Source organism: Amborella trichopoda, chromosome 4, assembly GCF_054954075.1.
Source record: "Amborella trichopoda isolate Santa Cruz 75 chromosome 4, AtrichopodaSantaCruz75HAP2 v2.0, whole genome shotgun sequence".
In the NCBI taxonomy this organism is placed as follows: Eukaryota; Viridiplantae; Streptophyta; class Magnoliopsida; order Amborellales; family Amborellaceae; genus Amborella; species Amborella trichopoda.
The window spans coordinates 12,290,286-12,305,582 of NC_142339.1; the positions used below are offsets into that span (position 1 = coordinate 12,290,286).

General features: G+C 37.9%; 1 protein-coding gene across 2 annotated transcripts in view; it reads right to left on the reverse strand.

Moving 5' to 3' along the window:
• Positions 1–15,297, reverse strand: part of LOC18423173 (uncharacterized) — a 57,722-nt gene that overhangs the window by 21,618 nt on the left and 20,807 nt on the right. The window contains exons 10-14 of one of the 2 annotated variants that reach the window (XM_006827781.4): positions 14,455–14,540; positions 13,752–14,056; positions 13,442–13,497; positions 12,728–12,813; positions 7,797–7,889 (exon numbers count right to left, since the gene is read on the reverse strand). In XM_006827781.4, the coding sequence (XP_006827844.1) occupies positions 7,797–7,889; positions 12,728–12,813; positions 13,442–13,497; positions 13,752–14,056; positions 14,455–14,540 (626 nt within the window). The remainder of the gene's footprint in view (positions 1–7,796; positions 7,890–12,727; positions 12,814–13,441; positions 13,498–13,751; positions 14,057–14,454; positions 14,541–15,297) is intronic. The other variant, XM_088863687.1, reaches the window with a different exon arrangement.

Here is a 15,297-nt window from a genome sequence, read left to right on the forward strand (position 1 = left end):
TGTGGCATTGGAACGCTATGATCTAAATATTTATGTCTACACCTGTGCATAAGCAAGCCCAAGATGCATTTATGGGGTGCAATTACTGAGAAACTTAATAGGTGGAAGGCGAACTACAAAGGGAGATTCCTCTCTCTGGGGGGAAGGGCAACCCTCATAAAAGCAAACCTTACAAATGTACTTACGTCCTTATTTCAAGTACCTTCCACTGTAGTGTTCAATCTCAAGGCCATCATGCGGAACTTTATTTGGATAGGTGGTAGTGATGAACACAAATTCCACCTCGTCGCTTAAGACAAAGTGTGTAGACTTAAAAAGTAGGAGTTGTTGGCAACAGTGATTCAAAAGTGGACCACCCAGAGCTTAGGCGGTCCAGAAGGCCTGAGCGCATCACCCAGGCCTATGCGGCCAATCTGGGCGGCAGTCCCAGGGCAACAGCCTAGGCGGTACGGAACCCGACTAGGCGAGCACCCAGCGCCCAGTCCAAGGCGGCCGCCCAGGGCTTGCGGCTCGCCTAGGCAGGCGCACCGCCCAGAGGCAGAATTTTTTTTTTGTATTGATTTTTTTTTAAAATATAAAAGGTTAGAAGGATGGTTTAAGTTCATTTGAAACCTAAAACTTATTGGAGCCAATTTTAAAGAGAGAAAGCCTCCAAAAAACTAGTTTTTGGTGATTTCTTTAAGATCGAAGGGTTTATCAAAGTTGACAAAAATTGATCAAAACATCACCCATTGATATTAGATTTAATTTTTTATGTTTTATAAATCTATTGGGGGTTTTGTAAAAGATTTTCAGTCCTTAGAAGCATCTTTGAGGTGGAAGTTTGAAGATTGAGCAATCAAACTCAAAGTAAGTGCCCTAAATACCTAATTTTTATTTTTTATACTATATATACTTTTTTTATTCAAATGGGCATCCTTTTTGGATTCGACTGGGCCGCCCAGGTTTTGGGCGCTCGCCTAGGCACTGGGCGGCCTAGACCCCCAGGCCGCCTAGGACCCGCCTAACGCTTTTTGAAACACTGGTTGGCAATAAGAGAATTAAATAGTCCAAAGTTAGCTCTTTTAAGTAAGTGATGGTGAAATATAAATATGGCATTAAAAATGGTGGTTGGTTCCGCAAATTCCCACGCCGTCGTGCCTCAAGCACGCAGAACAACATAGCTAAGAGCAGGCACCATTATATAACAAATGTCATATTTAACTTCGATGGAGATAGGGTTAGGTTCTAGAAACACTTGTGGTTGGGGATTCAGACTATAGCTGACCATTGGCCTTCTCTTCTCTCCATAACCACGGCAGGTAGACCTATGTGATGGAATCAATTGTTTTTTGTGGTGGCTTAGCATGAACCCTTATATTTAGGGGAGCTCTCAGAAGTAGAAAGGGCACACCTCACTGCCATTTTGGAGTTTCTCTACAGATTTGTTGTCACCTAGAAGGAGATGACCATCTACCATAGGCCCAACACCAATGGAGTCTTCATTGTTGCGTCCTACCACCCAGCCTTACAGCCCAACCGCACTTCAAACCCCATTTTCAGTAAAATCAGGCCCAGCTCATGATCCCCACAAGGTTCAAGCCTTCGCTTGGGATCCTTACCCACTAGGGCTTTGATGGCAAGCAACTCCAAAAAAGAGACCATCAGTTGCAAAATCATTATGTTATGTGCAAGCAGAAAGAGGAGACAGCAGCCCTTCCTCCATTGCCATGCACCTGACCTCTGTGGTCCGACCTCCACCTTTTCAGTCACATTTGAGTAATTCCACGAACCATTCAGCAACTACTTGTTGCATTCCTCTCTTTTCCCCTACCTAAAATTGACCAAAATATTTGTTTGGATTGTCTTAGTCATGGCCTTGTTATGGGTGGTCTGGAATGAAGACACACTCATTTCTCGAGCACTTAGATACCACTTGCATTCCCTTCTCAAGTGCATCAAAACTTTTACAATTTTTGGGTCTAAAAAATTGCCGCTGTACAACAACTTAGGCTCTTCTATTTTCCTTTTTACTTGGGAAAACATCCTGCATCACACCACTAGACCTTTACCTCCTCAGACCCTTGGGGTTCCCCCACCCCGGGGAACTCTGAAGCTCAATGGAGAGGGTTGCTCCCTTGGAAACCCAGGTCCCTCTTGCTTTGAAGGTAGCCTCTCCAACCACAACTCTCAGATCTTGTCATGTTTAGGCTACATGGGACAAAGATTCTACTATGGCAGAAACAGTAGCTATCCTAGAAGGCCTTAAATGCACCCGTGGTACCATCAGCAACATAGAATACGTAATAGTGGAAGGAGAATCGAGGAATGCTATCTTTTGCACCTGAAAAAAGGGCTAACCCTATTGGAGACTGGTGGACCTCTTTGACCATATATCTATACTTTGCAGGATAACCAAGGTCACATTCAACCACATTCCAAGGGAAGCAATTGCCATCGCTGATTGGTTGGCGAAGGAGGGAGTAACTGCTGGCTCATTTCTCACACCCCCAATGGCTTGAAGACTCACCCTGCGCTATCCTCTTTGCTCTCTCTCTCTCTCTCTCTCTCTCTCTCTCTAAATCCTCTCCTCTTCCTCATCTCTTCTCCCGCTCTAAAAACATCTCACTTCCTATACCGCTATCAAATATTCTTCCCCATGCCCTCCTTCCGCCTTTCTTTCTCCTTCTCTCTTTGGCTCTTTCTCCTTCTCTACCTCTCTACTCGTCTCTCTTTCTCCTTCATGCACCCTGGCTTTCCTCGAGTTTGTTTGCAATCTACCATTCACGGGCTGTTGCTTCTCTTGTCCTTCATGCTTTTCATTATGGTTTTATATTGAACTTTGTAACCTCTTTTTGTAATTAAGCACCTAGTTCTAGTGGGTCACCATATAGGGGATTTTGTACACGACCTTTTTAATAGATATATGATAAACCTTTTCTTAATATATATATATATATATATATATATATATATATATATATATATATATATGGTTTCCATAAGGTTGCAACCTTAAACAATCCAATTAAAGCGTACCTTCAAATTTTATTATAACATAAAAATTGATGTAAAATATTCTTAGGATTATCTCAAAATCTATTTTCATATCTAAAAATTTCAAACTCCAAAAATGGTTAAAATCAAGTAGATCTATAAACCTATGAAAATCTTTAAAATGGACGGTCTAGACAATGTGTTGTAAGCTGCACTATTTTTAGGACTCAAAATCCTTTTTTTTTCATAGTTACATATCTCGATGTCGAGATGATCAATTAGAGTGTTTTCCAACATTAAACAACATTTTCTAATAGATTGTTGAGGTGCATCCGTACTTCTACATTTCAACCTTATATATATATATATATATATATATATATAGTTGCTTTTTCATAGTTGCATATCTTGATATCAAAATGATTAATTAGAGTGTTTTTCAACATTAAAACAACATTTTCCGACAGATTTTTGAGGTGTGTCTGTAGTTCTACAATTTAACCTTTTATATATATATATATACATGTACCTATTATTCCATATAACATAGTAAATGTAGGGACATGTTTTGCCTGTCCAATTTATTTAATAAACTTGTCACCCTAGATACCAGTATACACCGATGCTCTTTTTTGCGAAGAGGTAACTGTATTAAATAGGTATTTAAAGTAATACATTTACAAATTCCAACATAGAATCTACTATGTTGAAAATTGGAAGAGTCTTTCCAAAAAAGAAAAATACCGACTCTTGCAAATGACTAAGCAACTAAAGTAAAGAGACAAAATTACAAATGATTTTATACCTAAAGGTCGATTGAGCACCTGGGATATGTTGAAAGCCCCTTGTCCAGCCAAGCCATCAGTGGTGCTCATTGAATATGACAAAAATGAGATGTTTAGCACACCTGTAATAAAAAATAGGCTGATAGACATTCTATTGGTCCAGTTGGTGGTGTTTTGTGAATCCCCTCCCATGATTAAAGAGGTGACCAGCTTCTATTGAATAGACCTTGTAGAAGGGCACAAGCATCGACCATTGGTGAGGTGGCAACACCTAAAACCTCAAGAAGGTTAGGATTGGGGATCCTTGGCTGTCCCTAAATATTCCTCGCACACCTGCCCTACCTAGGTTACCAAATGAGGACCCATCGAAATTTTAATTTGACAGTGCCATGTTGCAGTGGTTGCCAGCAAGAGGACCTAGATTTAAAATGTCTTACCCATAGTTAGCAGAATTTTCCACCCCAAGTGGCGATACCGCTTCAGAATCTCGCTTTGGCAACTTTGATAAATGAATCTTCATAGAATCCGGTTCTTTAAATTTAGGAAACACACTTCCACCTTTTAGGAATATCAAATTGAGTTATTTGGAATCCAGATTCCAAAACATCAAATCCAAAGGTTCATGGGTGTACCAACCGTGATTCGATCGACATGTAATTTCATTTCAACTGTTTTAAGAATATTAATCTGAATTATTTGGAATCCACACATGAATTCTCCAGTGGATCATACTAACATGCTTTAACAAGTCTTGGGTTCAAATAAACTTCATTATTCCCTAGTAGGAGAATGATGGCAAAAGTATTTATGGAATGCTTGAAATTGTTTAAACTATTTGAAGCATTCTGTGAATATATTCATTAAAATTTATTATTAATTAATAAATAGATTATACTTTCTTCATTCAACGAGGATGGGTGTCTAGAAACTCTACTTAATATCAGGATGGATGTCCAGAAACTAATTTATTATTAATTAATAAATAGATTATACTTTCTTTATTCAACGAGGATGGGTGTCTAGAAACTCAAAATCATTCCTAAGGTCCCAAAGCCAAAATAAATGTCTTATAATTTTAAATTCGTTATTAATACATCAATTAATAAATAGATTGTACTTTCTTTATTCAACGACTCTAGTTAAGGGCACTCGATGGCCTTAATTCGAATACTTATAGGGAACTGTGATTAGATTACGTGCACTGAATACATCGATTCCAATACCAGGGGAACCCTTGTTAAGAGCAGTTGGGGATCTTGATTCAAAATATTAGAGGAATCCTGACTAAGCATACTCAATACACTGATTCCAATATTAAGGGATTATCGGTTAAGGGTATGCTTGAACCTCAAACCTTTTGCCTTACGAAACTCATTCCTTGATAATTATTTGCATGGTTCCAAGTAGTTGGAAGCGCAATTCCCAATAGGTAGGAATCTTGATTCCTGAAATATGCATTGTATGGACAGCGTTTCCTACCAGAGGAAGCTTCTAGTAGGTCATGATTCCCCATTTCTAATTCCTAAAGGCACTCCTGCTTCCACAGTTATGGTCTTGCCAGATCTGGCAATAATCTTCCATTTAGTATGAAGTCCAAGGTCATGAAATTTGTGAACCTTTAAGCAATCTTTCCCTTTCAATCATTGTTTATATTCTCCATAACATTTAGGATGGATCAACCCTTTCCTACGGCGATCCTCCTATTACACTGTAGCCCTATATTCTATAGCAAATCAAGAATTGATGTCCTCCAAAGTATTAGACCAGCCTGTGGTAGTGGAGGCGAGAAATAGGCCCTGAAGAGTTGTTAAATGGTTCCCAGTACACCCCATTCTGCCTCAAAATATATGTAAATATTGGCTTCAAATGTACCCTGCTGCAGGACCATGGAAGAAAAGATACCCCATTATCTCTTCGTTGTCTCAGCAAAGAATACATTTAGAGAAGCTGTCTTTATTGTTGGTCCACTGTGAGGATCTTCTTATGTTTGGCATGCCATCCAGACAACTGGATTTTGATAAGTGCAGGAGTAAACAAGGCCCTATTAACCACCATGTTGGTCGGGGGTTTTGTTGCTAAGGATATGGTAGAAAGATGAGACATTGATGAGAACCGATAGGGTAGGGCTCCAAATGATTCTCCCTACCAAACCCAGGCACAGTAAACCCATTTGTAGACATTGATCCTCATGTCGATATCTATGTAACACTGCATATAAGTTGTTGAAAGTTGTTGACCAAAGGCCTTTTGATATTTTTCTCCGAAAATGTGATGGGGGTTCCATTTGTAATCATTGGCATTCAACTTTTTTACCAGCTTCCATTTCTTCACTATGCCAGAGACTTCCTTTCCCAACTGTGTTTCTCTGAGGTTTCCAGAGATTCCTCTTTTCTAGATGGTTTGTTCAACAAACCACGATTTGCTGTCCTCAGTGGTTATGGCCCCCTTAATCACCTAGATCTTGAGCAACAACGTCCAGGATATCATTTTATTGGACTATTAGAAGTCTTAATTGGCTATGAATAAGATGATGTTATTCAAGATCTAAGAGGGGGGGTTTCGATTTTGGAACATGGGTCTTCAAGCGTGTAGATTTGAAGTTGGCTCTGAGTCTGAAAGCCAATAGTAAAAGCACTTGGAGGGTGGTCTGTTGGGGTTGTGTTGCAGCGCTTTTTCAAGAAATGAGTGGCAGGTTGCAATGGGAAGGTGCTATTTGATGTTCTTCCCAAAGAGCCTGAAGTTGGAATGCTAGCTCTAGGGTATGAAAGAAGATGGATGAGGTGGGGATTCAGGTGTATAGGCCTGGTTTTCCATCTGCAGTGTGGAGTGGTTTCTGGGAGGTATTCTTGTCCCTAAGAGAAACCATGCATGGGAATGATTGAGGCTTGAAGACTTGGAGGATAAGGTATCTTCTGATGAAAGGGTTTCATGAGGTAATAGATTTGGGAGGAAAGATGATAAGATTGTTACCGTAAGGGTATGGCCCCTTGCCTCTCTCTGCTCTGTCAAGTCTCTTTCTTCTCTCATATATCATTCAGACGGTGGTATGCATTAATGTTATTAAATATATGAACCATCAGCATTTCTTTTTTTTAGCCACATCTCCAATCTAAGTATCCACTTAATCATTCCTTTCATTATTATTATTATAGTTATGGTTTTTATCTTTTTCTTTTATATGCATAAATTAGAAAAGTTGTCAACCGAATAAAATTAAGGTTTGTTGGCCTATTATTGTGTTCCTACAAAAACAGTGTTTCAAAAAGCGGACAACCCAACGCCTAGGTGGATCTAGGGGCCTAGGCGCATTGCCCAGGCCTAGGCGCCCAAACAAGTGGTGGTTCCTGGGCGCCGGCCTAAGAGCCTAGGAAACCGCCTAGGTAGCTGCCCAGCGCCCAGACCTGGGCGGCCGCCCAAGTACAGCACCCTGCCTAGAGGCAAAAAAAAGGTTTCGGTGGGGGCTATTTTTGTCCATTTTTTTATACTAAGGGATCAAATATGGGGGTTTTAGGTTCATTTGAAACCGAAAATTTATTAGAGCCCATTTTAGAGAGAGAAAGCCCCAAAAAACTGGTTTTTGGTGATTTCTTTAGGATCGAAGGGTTTCTCAAAGTTATGAGAAATTGATCAAAACATTACCTAATGATATTAAATTTAATTTTTGATGTTTTATAAATTTATTGGGGGGTTGTGTATTGTGGTCTTGTGGACAGTGGATTTGTAGTTCCACTGGTTATGCTTATGGAGTGTGTGCTAATGTGTAGTATACTTTGAATTCTGATGTGCCCTAAATACCTAATTCTTATATTTTATACAATATATAATGTAGATTCCTTTTTGGATTCAACTGGGCCACCCAGGTTCTAAGTGCCCGCCTAGGAGCTAAGCGGCCTGGACCCCCTAAGCTGCTACCTGCCTAACGCTTTTTGAAACTATGCACAAAAACAACAATTTTCATACTTTTAGGATTGTCAAAACCATTACAATTACTATTCACGTTTCACAATAAGGGAAAGCCTAGCATTAGCACTTCACCTTCCATGTCCTAAGGCCTCCACGGCGCACCAATTGAGGAAGCTCTACAGAGCAATCAAGAATTTCAACAGATCCACCACATCTTCGAAGAATCTACAAAGTGACATGATAAGGTTGAGGATAAACATTTAGCTCACAAAAAAAAACACAGTTAATGTAATGATTGGACCAAGTGAAACTGCAATGAGGACAATGCAACCATGGACCCAGTAAGAGCCCAAATGTTAGACAAACTAGAAACAGAAGCATGCAAACATAGTGCTTCAAATTTAAGCATGACATTCAAAAGACAAACATAGAAATTTTGGAAAGTATACAGATGTATTACACACAGTTCAATAGGCCCAACCAAATTATCAAAATAACTCGCAAAACTAAAATAGTGGGGAAGACTTCGGTTAAAAAATAATAATAATAATAATGGGGAAGACCTGTTGTATAATGTATACATACATATATACCCACACACGCACACATACTTTTCGGCACGTTGTAGAGTTATATTTAAAATAATGAACATGATAAGGAAGTTCGAAATCTCTAGTAAAAATCATTGCAATCACCAATACACTAAGTATTCACAAAGAAAGACATGAAAATCAAATGACACTAGAGAAGTGATGCAAAGAAAAGTTAGAGCTGATTTGACTGCTACCAGGCAAATAAAATTTGCAATGATAAGCTACAGTGCTCCTTACCGACAAATTTTTCACAGCTTCAACTCAGTGAACCAATACTAGGGGCAATAACTTTCCAATGTACCAAATAGAGACAATGAAACAACATTAGAGTTCACTTTTAAAAAAGGAAAAATTACAAAAATACCCCTACCTTGAATTTTCTACCCATTAAACCCCCCCCCCCCCCCCCCCCCCCCCCTGGGGCAATACCTTTTTAATTCACAACAAAAACCATTAAATTGTTTTCCTTTGCAGTGACCCCCAGTTGAATTTTTTTGTCATTTTAGATGAAAATGCCCCTCTAATCTAACACAAAAATTTAAGTTCAAGGTTGGTTCCACCTTGGGAAAAGTTCTTGGAGACAAGTTCGATGCCACCCTCGAAGGGTCGAATTGGCCTTAAACTTGAATTTTTTTGTATCTAACTGAGATGGGTATTTTCATTTAAAAATAACCTAAAAATTTCATCTGGGGAAAAAGATAAAAATAACAAGGTTAATTTTGGAAAATTACAATTTTTTAGGAAACAATGGATTTGAGAAAAAGAATCAGAAATGATACATTGTTTTGATAAAAAATAGTGAAGTTTTTGCTCGATTTTGGAAAATTACAATGTTTTAGCAATCGATGGTCAATCTTTAACAGCATTTGATCCCTTAGCCTATTTTTGTGTGCTTGATCCAACTATAAGCTTGATTTCACGAGGAACTACAAAGATATTAGGATTTGAGAGATTTGAAATTCATATTTATTATTCATCCAAATTTTCCAAGAGCTTGGATCTCCTAGATCCGAACATGAAATCAAAAACTGGTTTAGAGTTGTTAGTTAGTGCTTTTTGAGGAAGTGTTGACAAGGATTTGAGGCATCGAAATGCATCGAGTGCAAAGATTGGAAGACAGCCTCAAATCTTTTAGTTTGACTTTTTCAATTTTAACTCATAAATTTGATTTATTTTTACTAAATCGAATTTATTCAATTTATAATTAATGTTGTAGATCATCATCATCATCGACATCATTCAAACTTTATCCCAACTATTTGGGGTTGGTTACACAAATCATGTACCACCACTATGCTCTATCAATGCCATACCCTTAGGCAGAATTCGGGATTCATGAAAAGATGTGGCAAAGTTTTAGGTTAGCTTTCCTACCAACAGAACCCTCTTCCTTTGTACAAGCTTGGGACCGACAATGGCGGAGTTAATTCAAAATGTATATACTTTATGTATTTTAAGATTTTTATTTGTTCGATTGCAATTCCCCATTTTCAGTTTTTCTATTTTTTGAAGCCAATTACATCAACTTTATTCTTATTCCATATTTTGTATATTTTTATGAACTTTTTATATTTTCCTGAATTTTTGTATTTTATAATTTTGACTTCTTTTTTTTTTTTTTTTTGGCACGTGTTGGACTCAGGCGAGTCAGAGTCGATTCACCCGTGTGACTTTGCTTTGGTAAGTCTCAAGTACCACACACAAGTTCTAATTTAGAACACCAATTTTCTTTGAATAAGTTTTTTTGGAATAAAGGTACCTTTTGTATATATTGAAAAAATTACATAGTACAAATTCCAAAGATGGCATCTCACAAGTTGGGTGCTCTAACTACAAACAACTATATTGACGAAAAGAGAGAGAGAGAGAGAGAGGAAATACGGAGGAGAGACAAACTAAAATTGAGGGCGTACAACCAAAATACGGGACCCGATGCAAGGTGTTACAGGATCCGACTGCATAGAAGGGAAGACTTGAAAGCAAGTGTAGAGACATGAGCGGTCATGAACTTCTATCATGCTTGGGTGAGTGAGATGATGACAAACTGTTGAAATGAATTCCTGGCTACAAGATATGTGGTGAGATCCATAGTCGGAAAAAGCTGGGGGCTCCTATTGTGCAGGGTGAGGGGATACAGTTTGTCGAGCTTTGGGGGAGCTCCTGGCCAAGGAGCCGTCTACAAATTAGGAGAAATTTCAATCCTTAGTAGCATCAACTTGTAGATTTGAAGGACATGGAGCAGAAGAAAGAGGGTAGAGGAGAAAGATAAGGGGAGAAAAAGTAATTGTAGAGGATGAAGAAAGATGAGAGAGGATAGGACAGAAGGGGGAGAGTGGGGGGAAAGAAGAGGGAGGGAGAGTAGAGACTTGAGTATGAGTAAATCAGAGACGAGGCCAGTTAGGTTGAGGTCAGATTATAGGCGAACAGACAGAAAAGAAATCGATCAAGGGCTAAGTTAAGAGAAATTTGAAGGATGGAAAGAGAGAGAGAGAGAGAGAGAAGAGAAGCTGAGCAGGAGAAAAGAGAAAGAAACTCCCCTCCAAATAAATTTTTTTTTCCTTCTACTTTTTCCTTTTTTTTTCCTCATCCACCTTTTTTCCTTTTTTTCCTTCATTTTTTAATAAGTTGACTATAATTTAAAACACTAATTGGTACAACCATGGCTTGGTAATTACATAACAGCATAATACCTTTTTGAGACCTTCTTTATAGTTAAACCCTTAAACGTGCGTCTCATATGTAATAATGATCTTCTTCTTCTTCTCCCGCTCCTACATCATTTTTGAGACCTAGATCTTAAACTTGCGAACTTATGTGATATATATAAAATGTTGAAGGTCACATTTGGTGCTTTTCTACACCTACTTCACACCAAAAATGCACTGTGACTTTTTGTTTTCACGGCTTCTTGGCTTCTACTCTTGCTTACAAATCATTTTATAATTTCCTCACCATTCACTTTTTATATGTTTTGAAATTTTTCTCACATTTTTCAAAATTTGTTTCTTTTTTCCAATTTTCATTGTATTAGTTTTTCAGAGTTATTAATTAATTTTAAAATTTGACCGATTTGGCCAGTGAATTCCGGTTCAGCTGGTCCAACCAAACCAATGCCTCCACTGGTTCAATGGACTGATCCAATCCTAAGAAAACTGAATAAAATACTTACTATCATGGAAGACAAATATGCATCCCATAGTTACTGGAATCTATTCACCAACCTCGCGTTTTCGGTTCCGAAACCGATTTTGCATTTCCGTTAAGGAATCTTCATGAAAACCGTTTTCCGAACCAAGGAAACTTGATTCCTTAATTTCGGAATCTCGATTCGACACATATTTACAAACCATATTTCGGAAGCAAAGAAACTCGATTCCTTAATTTTGGAATCTCCATTCAACACATCTTTAGAAACCATTTATCGGAACCAAGGAAACCCGATTCCTTAATACTGGAATCTCGATCCAGCACATCTTTAGAACTTGAACCCATTAATTGCAGGTAGACATTCCCAAATATATCGAATCTGGATTCGAACGAGGATTAAATCTTGATTCCGCGTCAATTGGAGTAGAAATCTTCCTTCGAATGCTTCTAATGGTTGCAGGGTTTCATTATTTTACTTGTGCCACCCTGGATGGCCTTTACTTTAAATATAAAATATAATTGGTAAATACAACACATACAATTAAAAGTAAAATCATTACGTAGATATAATCCGATTTTGTCTCTATAATAATGAAGTCAAATAACAATTTAAAAATACTTGTCTTTTGTATATATTGAGCGTAAGTTTAATAGTCCACACAATCACTTTAAAATTTAGGAAACCTTCTAATAAGAGACATCCAATATAGGTTCTAAACTTGATAAGGCTCAAGATGTGATTGTGGCTTCCTTCTCCATAAAAACGAAATCTCGATTCCTGGTAGGGGTCGTCAAACGCATTCCATAGTCCATATGATTGTAAATCTCGATCTCAAACTGGCATGGATCTCTGATCCATATACTTTAGAAACTTGAATCCAAATATGTTAGAATCACGAATTGAAACAACAACATATTTTTGTTCCACATATGTCAAAAACTCGATTCCATAGATGTCGGAAACTTGATTCTGCATATTAATGAATCTTGATCCTGGAGTGTCGATTTTAGGGGGATGGGAATCTCGATTCCAAGGAGGACGGAATCTCGATTCCATATGTGGATGAAACTTAGATCTATTTTGGTTGAAAACGATTCTCAAAAACTAGGAATCTCGTTCCTAGCAATTCTTATTGTATGCACAATGATTCCTAAAACAAGAATCTTCTAACGGGCCACGATTTCGGTTCCTAAAACGATTTGAGTTCTCAGGCATTTCCAACAACTATGATGCATCCACATGTACAGTAAGATAGATGGAAAACGATAAATCAACGAGTGTTCAATTGTTAATAAAGGTAGCATTGAGCACCATGATATTACCTCTCCAACAACTGCTTCATCCTCAATTGGATTCATGGAGCACGTCGAATAGACCAATCTTCCACCAACTTTAAGCACATAAATACCTATAATGGGCAATAGTATATAAGAATATATCAGAAACATATAATGAATGGGAGATATAAGGAATTAAATGGACGACCATCCTCATGAACATCAACTAGTTTCAATGAGGACAGTCACATGACAAACTCTAAATGGCATCAAGATGGCATCAAGATCTCATTCCACTTCTATGTAGCAATAAAAAGCAACACTTACAAACAAAAAGCTTGACCACAAGAAAAAGAGGGAGACAGGTGCAAGGAAGGATTAATATACATTTAGCTTTAAAATGATGATGATGATGATGATGATGATGATGATGATGATGATGATGATGATGATATGATATAATAATAATAATAATAATAATAATAATAATAATAGCTAAATAATTTAGCAATCATAGTGTCAAAACACAAAATTTATGGTACAAATCACATAGTCCATGAGTCTATACATGACCAAATTCTGATATGCTGATTCATCAAAATGAGGCTCCCTGCCAATGGGCCTTTTCTTACAAGTAACAAGAAATCTAAGAAGTTTTAGGCCCTGAACATCATACTGACACATTAAAAGGACTGAGTTTTTAAGGGAACAACACACATTCTCTAGAAGCCAATAATGTTCAATGATTTAACAACGCACCACGCATAGCAATCTGTACTTGAAGGTGATGCAAGCCATTGCCCATTCCCGCATTCCTGAGAATCAGCATGAGTAGTTTAAGAAAGGTAAAAGCTAAGTGAGAAGTGAGGTAAATGACAATGGGAGTATTACCACATCCATTGGAGTATGAGATAAAAAATAGACCAATGGATCATCACAGCCTTTTCAAATAAGTCAGTGATGGAGACTAGAGCTCTCTCTCCATCATTTTGTTGGACGGTTATGACCCAATAGATATGGTTCCAATCATCCATTGGAATATAGCATAATTTTCACTAAGAATATTCACCATTTTCTCCAAATGTCAGGTGCTTTACGAAGTGTGCCATCTCCACTGCATGGAACATCACATAATATGCGGTCAAAAAGAAGCTGATTTTCAACTTGATCTAGTGGCCCTTCAATACCATGTGCTTCTGGTAATATTTGACATGCGCTCCCTAGACCCAGTTGTGAAAAGCACTGTTGATTCACACGGCAACTTGGAAAATGTTGAGCTTCATGGTTTGTTACAATTAAGTTGGCACTACACATTCTTTTCGTTTGATGGATAAGAAGATTGCATCTCTGGATATCAACATCATTTGCTATTACCTGAACCATGAAATATACAAGTAACAATCAGAAGCATAACTTGGATCAAAAGAATACGTAAACTCCAAGCTGAAAGCAGCATCGAATAAATATTGCATGACAAATTAAAGAAAGTATGCTAATCCAATGAACTACAGAGGACTTTGACATAGACACCCCTTGAAGTCATAGATTGTGAAGTAGAGTGAGTAGGGCTCCCCAGAGCAATACATGACCCCAAACAGAGGGTCTCCCTCTTTCAAATAACACCAATACATTCAGTGGACTGTTGATGCCCCAAGGAATTATGGTCCTTCCAAAGACCATTAGATTATAGTATACTTTGCATTCATCAAACAGCAGACAGAAAAAGACCCAAGGCATAAGGAAACAAACAAAAGAAGAGGATTCCACATCACCATTCCCTCAGGTAGTGACCCAGGTTTGTCTGATTGGTGTATCATCTCTAAGAGTTGGAATGTTTTTGAACCTGGAGCTGCACACACTGCATAAAACAGCACATGGATTGAAAAAATAAAACAAATAAGGATCATATGTGCGAGGAATATCATGAGAAACAGATACTCTGTGCATATGAAGATTGAAAGGGAAAACCCCGAGCAGAAACATGATATGCTATCAAATCTAAGAAAAAGTAGTTAATACATAAATTGAGCAGGAGCATATCAATAAAAATTCTAATCAAATGAACAGACTCATATTTTCTCAATATTGGAGCTTCTCATTGTGACCTCACAAGTTTTTGTCAGAAACTTTCCTACAAAAGCTAGGACCTATAGACTAGCATAGAGATGCCATTAGAAGATATCCAAATCATCTATATAGGCTCACAGCAGTGTTTCAAAAAGTGCCAGGTGGCACCTAGGCAGCCGTGGGGGTCCAGGCCACCCAACGCCTAGGTTGCCCAGAACCTGGGCGGCCCAGTAGAAAGAAAAATGTTAGAATTTTTATGATTTTATCCATAACTATAAACTAAATCTACCAGTATAGCTATATAACACATAATCCATATTTGATATTTCCATGAATGAGGAGAATTTTGATAGTCCATAATCCATATTTTCATACGATGCAAAAACCATACAATTGATACACACAAGAGTTAGATAGTAGAAACTAGAATTTAAAAATAAGAAAAAGAAAATATACAAAAATTATACAGTCTAGGACTCAATGGTCAATAGTCAACAGTCAACACCAAGAGTCAAGTGTCTTCAACTCTTCAGTCTTCAATCATCATC